This window comes from Notamacropus eugenii, chromosome 1 (genome assembly GCF_028372415.1).
Source record: "Notamacropus eugenii isolate mMacEug1 chromosome 1, mMacEug1.pri_v2, whole genome shotgun sequence".
Taxonomy (NCBI): Eukaryota; Metazoa; Chordata; class Mammalia; order Diprotodontia; family Macropodidae; genus Notamacropus; species Notamacropus eugenii.
This window is the reverse complement of record NC_092872.1, coordinates 470,713,433-470,718,259: the sequence shown is the minus strand read 5'-3', so window position 1 is coordinate 470,718,259 and position 4,827 is coordinate 470,713,433. Positions and strand designations below refer to the sequence as shown.

Genomic DNA, 4,827 nt, shown 5'->3' with positions numbered 1-4,827 from the left:
AACTCATTAGCTAAGTTCACCAGCTGATTACTTTGCATAAAACACGACACTGATTGGAAGTAATTAGGTTAAGCGATGGTACTCGGGGTATCTATAGCACACTTTTCTCTCTCTTCCCCGGGGTGCCTTATTGGATGTACAGTTTTGTTTTCTTCCCCACCTCCTACCCCGCCCCTACTCCTCACCGTAAAAGGCTTTATTGGATCCTCTTTTCGATTTTTCCGAATCTACCTTAATCCTTATCCAAATTTGGAGTTCTGGACAACACAAAGTTCTTGAGGCCTGAAGCCTATTTTGTTTACCCTCGGCTTTCGATGCCAGTTCTAAATATTACTTGTACCCTCAAAATACCCACTTTAAAAGTTTCAGTTAGCACTTTTTTTTTTGTCACAGGCTATGGGGATTGTCTAGGTTTCAAAAAAAAAGTAATGAATGGCTTTATGTTAAAATCTCTTTTAATTAAATATTTTGCATTTTACAAAGGCGACTGCAGTTTTTAAATCTAATAAGTATAACCTGTTTCCTTTCTTTAATAATACTTTAGCTCATACCCAGAAAAATCAATGTGTAAAAAATTAAATTAAACTTGTATTTTTAAACTATGAAACAGCTTGGGAAAACACAAATGTATATATTTATATTACAAAACAACATTAAATGCCTGTACAGATGTCTTGATTTCATAATTTACTTCAAAGATATTGTATTATCAATTTAAATACAAAATGCTACATTAAATATACAGAATAAGATTTAATACAAATCCTTTTTTTAAATTTTTTTTCTTTTCAGTTGGTTAAGACATTTTTGGTGGAGATGTTTACATTTTTATGCCACTCATCTCCATAAACTATAAACTTTTGGATAGGAGGGTTTATTTTATTTTTCTCTCTTGGTGGTGGAAAAATAACTGCCAAGGCCATGTTTTAATAAATTAGAAAAGTCCGGGGCCGAAGCAGCCCGTGTTAAAAGTCGGACATACCTTTCTTCAGTTCAAAGGGAGAGTCTTTGCACAGGTCTAGCTGTGATTGGCTTCTGAGCATTTTCGTTTCTTTAGCCAAAGCGTCCGCTCGGTTCAACACGGTCTGGTTTAATCCATTGAAATGCGGGCCAGGGGCTGGGGCAGGACTCGGTCCCGGCCCTGGATGGCCATGCAGGTGGCCAAAGGAGCCATAGTTCGTGTAGCCGGGATAGAAAGGGGCAGTGTAGTAGAGAGGCCGGGACAGAACTGCACCGCCCGGGAATGGGCACTGAGCGGAGGGCGAACGCGCTGGAGAGGGAGACGACCGGCTGCCAGCCAGAGTTTGCCCGGCTGTGGGCCCTTGCCCTGGGGGAGGGCCCTCACCACCTCCGCCGCCGCCTTCCTTGGACTTGTCTGAAGAGGTGGCAATCTCAGCTAATGACCACAATTTGGGCTTGGCTAGTACTGCCTGCGGCGGCGAGTGAATAACCGAGGGCCCGCTGGGGCCAGAGGGCAACTCTCCAGCTGCGTGTGGGGCTGGAGCTCCCGGGGGATAGTGTGGCGAGGACTCCTCGCCCAACCTTGCAACCGGGCCGGAGGGAGAAGGGCCGCCAGCTCTGGGACCCCCTGGGAGAGCGTCCAGCCGACCCTCGTGGGACTCTTTAAAATCCGAGTCGCTCAGGTTTCCTTCGACCTCTTTGCTTGCGGGGGTGTGAGGCCCCTCCAGCCTTTCGCATATAGGAGCCGCCTTCTGATCGCCCCCTGCCATCGAGGAACACAGAGTTAGGGACGCCTGAGCCCTCCCTCGGCCACCCCTGTCCAGTACGCACTATTTCCCAGCGGAGCCCCGGGTTCTGTGACTGAAGAGTAGCAAGCATACTCCGCCAGATCCTCGGCCTTTCTGCCTTGCTCTTCTCGTATGCCCTAGTTCACCTCATCCTCATCCTGCCCTCCCCTCCCCACCTCCCACGTTCCTCTCTTAGATACTCTCCATTGACTTTCTTCTCTTTTCTGGCAAAGATAACTTCGAATCCGCTAAGGTTTTCCATTCTCCCATCCTTTCTCCAACCTCAGCCCAGGGCCCCATTACTTTGCGCCCACCAACCTGTTTCTGGGGCCTCAACCTCTCCCTTATCTTCCGGCTTCTGTGGTTCATCCTCATCGTTCTTCTCCAGGTCGATGTTTTCTTCTTCTTCCTCATCCTCGCTCCGGTTCCGTGGGGTCCAGGTCATTTTGTTCTCCTTCTTGAGGCGCCTCCGTGCGTTGGCAAACCAAGTGGAGACCTGAGTGAGGGTCATCTTGGTAATGATGGCCAACATGATCTTCTCGCCTTTGGTGGGGTACGGGTTCTTGCGGTGCTCATTCAGCCAGGCCTTGAGCGTTGCCGTGGCGTCCCGGGTGGCGTTTTTCCGGTAGGCTGGATCCCCATAGGGATAGGACCCCAAGGGTGCAGCATAGGGATGGTATCCTAGGGACCCCGCCATGCCCGGGGTGTGGTCGTAGGGTGAGCCCTGCGGAGGAGACAGGGAGCCATTTAGAGTACCGAACCAGGCAGGCAGGCACTAGCTGTAGGACACAAAACGCTCTGTTTTGTTCGAGAAAGAACACTGGTTCCACTCTGGGACGGAGCATGGCCACAGGGGACAGCTCTCTGGCCTACTGTAGCACAAGGCTAATGGGCCTAGACCCTGAGGGAAGCAGGGTGGTTGCCTCCCTCCATCTTTCTCGAGGCCCCCAATACAGCTGAGGCTCTAATTCTAGTTGCCCACAACCTCAAGGGGACCAAGAAGCAGTTCCTGGGGACAGCGTGGTGGTGTTATGACACACCACAACCCCATCTGCCTGGGAATTTCCGCCTTTCTCGCTCAGGGACACTGCCACCTCATTCTTGACAAAACCCGAGGCAGAGGAGCAGAGGAGTTTAGACTCCGAAGAAGACGAAGCCTTTCACCTTCCTTCGAACTGTAAGACTGACGGGGTGGAGAGTTACTGAGGATATGCAGAAGGGAAATGAAAACTAAGAAAGGGAAAATTCAATGCTACTACAACCAAACAAAACCAGGACCACCAGCAGAAACCGAGGAGCGGTTTAGGAAAGTGCGCCGGTACCAAAAAATCCCGGTTGCACCGCAGCTCGACTGTCTTTTCGGAAATGTAATACCTCTAAATCGGATTGCAGAGATAGGATTACGGATTTGCAGTATTTTGGAGGACTAATTAAAGGCGAGGCAGAAGACATTTACATATGCTTATCATCTTTTTCCCCGGATTTTTTTTTTAAATTTGGGGTAAAGAAAAAGGATTGCCCGAAGCAAGGTATCCAATGTTTTAATTAAACGATGAACTTTAATTGTCGATTGCTGCGATGCAGCCTACCCTAAAATCCCCTTTTTGCAAACTCAAGGCTTTCCCTTCCTACCCGAAGAACATCTTTTCTTCCCTGAGAAAGTGCTTTAACAATTTTCTTAACACAAGGGCTAGCTAGATCAAAACAGCTAAAGTTCGGAAGGAGGCACTAACCACTTCATTTGTTCTTCTGCGGAAACACTAAGGGTAGCCTCGCCTGGCGAAGCCCTTTGCTTATACAGCGCCCCCCACCCTCAACCCAAGCCCAGCCCAGCCCAGCCACCCACAGACAGAAAGACACAGCTTTCAGCCCAAGCCTCTTGCCAGGCAGCTGGGGCTGTTCCCCCCGTCGGTCTTACCACGTACGAAGTGAAGGCGGCTGCTGCTGCGGCAGCTGGGTCCGTGCCGTACTGGAGGTGAGAGTTGTAACCCGGTGAAGGAGCGGTAAAGGCGGTAGATCCAGCGTAAGGAGAAAAAGCGGAGCCCGAGGAAGAGCGGCCAAGTTCATCGGTGCGAGGTCCCGAGATGACGCTGGTGCTGTAAGCCGGGCAGGAATAGAGAGCCAGGGAGGCAGACGGCTGGTACAAGTAGCCCTGAGGGTAGGACATGGCCAAACAGAGGCATACAGTGCTCCGTGCAGCAGCGGAATGGAACCCGGTCAGCCCCCTAGGAGCAGAGGTGCCGGGGCGGCTGGGCGCCCGGCACAAGCAGGGCGGGCGGCTAAGCACCTGGCCTCCGGGCTCTCCGCGGCTACGGCGGCTCCCTGCTCGCTCCCCGCGCCTGTAGGGCTAACGCTGCCGCTGCCTCTGCTCCTGCTGCGGCTCCTCGCTCTCAGGGTTTTTTCTTTTTCTTTCTTTCTTTTTTTCCTTTGGACTGGGGGGGCTCTGCTTTTTGCTTCGCAAAGGTCCTGCCAAGATGCTAAGTTGGAAATTGAGGATTCTGACGCCTTCTACGCGCCCCGAAGCTCCTCCTTCCCGGGGTGTTGTCAATGGAAGGAATGGCAGGATCCTGCTGGGCGGCCGCAGCCAACCCGGCCGGCAGGAGCGCCTCTCCCTCTCCCTCTCTTCCTTTCCTTCTCCCTCTCAGGCTAGCTGGCTGATTCCCTTGCCCCTCCCTCCTTCTGTCTCTCCCTCCCTTCTTCCCTCCCTCTTTTCCTCCCCCCTCTTCCCGCACCCCTCCCCCCTTTCCCCTTGCTCCCTCTCAGTTGCAGACTCTAGCGCGCCGGCCCCTGGATGACAATCACATCCCAGCCGCGGCGATCAGCTCCAACTTTCTTCATTAGCTAACTACTGTTGGAGCCGTCACATTGCTGAGGATTTATCGCAGCCAGGATTGCCCTGGAACACAAGCCAGTCCGTTTATGAAAAATAAGAAAGGAGATTGAATATTCGCTCATTTATTTCCTCTGTTTTCTTTCCACAGTAAATAATTGAGCGGATAAATAACGGAGATAAGATTATAGGTGTGCAATTGACTGCATGGAGACCCCTGCCCTGCCGAGGTTTCTTTCCCTACCACTT

At 51.4% G+C, this 4,827-nt stretch overlaps 1 protein-coding gene across 2 annotated transcripts; it reads right to left on the bottom strand.

Moving 5' to 3' along the window:
* Window positions 1–437: 437 nt before the first annotated feature.
* Window positions 438–4,489, bottom strand: IRX5 (iroquois homeobox 5). 2 transcript variants are annotated; one of them, XM_072632240.1, is made up of 4 exons: window positions 4,036–4,485; window positions 3,667–3,900; window positions 2,067–2,472; window positions 438–1,723 (listed from the first exon to the last, which is right to left on the bottom strand). In XM_072632240.1, exons 3-4 carry the CDS (start codon window positions 2,443–2,445, stop codon window positions 966–968), a joined length of 1,137 nt encoding a protein of 378 aa, XP_072488341.1. In that variant the 5' UTR covers window positions 2,446–2,472; window positions 3,667–3,900; window positions 4,036–4,485; the 3' UTR covers window positions 438–965. The 2 variants fall into 2 exon arrangements, with proteins under 2 accessions (XP_072488341.1, XP_072488340.1); XM_072632239.1 differs by having other exon boundaries at window positions 3,667–4,489.
* Window positions 4,490–4,827: the final 338 nt, after the last annotated feature.

What these genes read in the sequence shown, in the direction of transcription:
- IRX5 (XM_072632239.1), bottom strand. Translation starts at nt 3,915, where the DNA reads ATGTCCTACCCTCAGGGCTACTTGTACCAGCCGTCTGCCTCCCTGGCT. An exon ending in CCGCCTTCACTTCGTACGTG is followed by an intron (nt 2,473 to 3,666) that starts GTAAGACCGACG and finishes TCTCCTCCGCAG; the next exon opens with GGCTCACCCTACGACCACAC. An exon ending in GGTTGAGGCCCCAGAAACAG is followed by an intron (nt 1,724 to 2,066) that starts GTTGGTGGGCGC and finishes CCTCGATGGCAG; the next exon opens with GGGGCGATCAGAAGGCGGCT.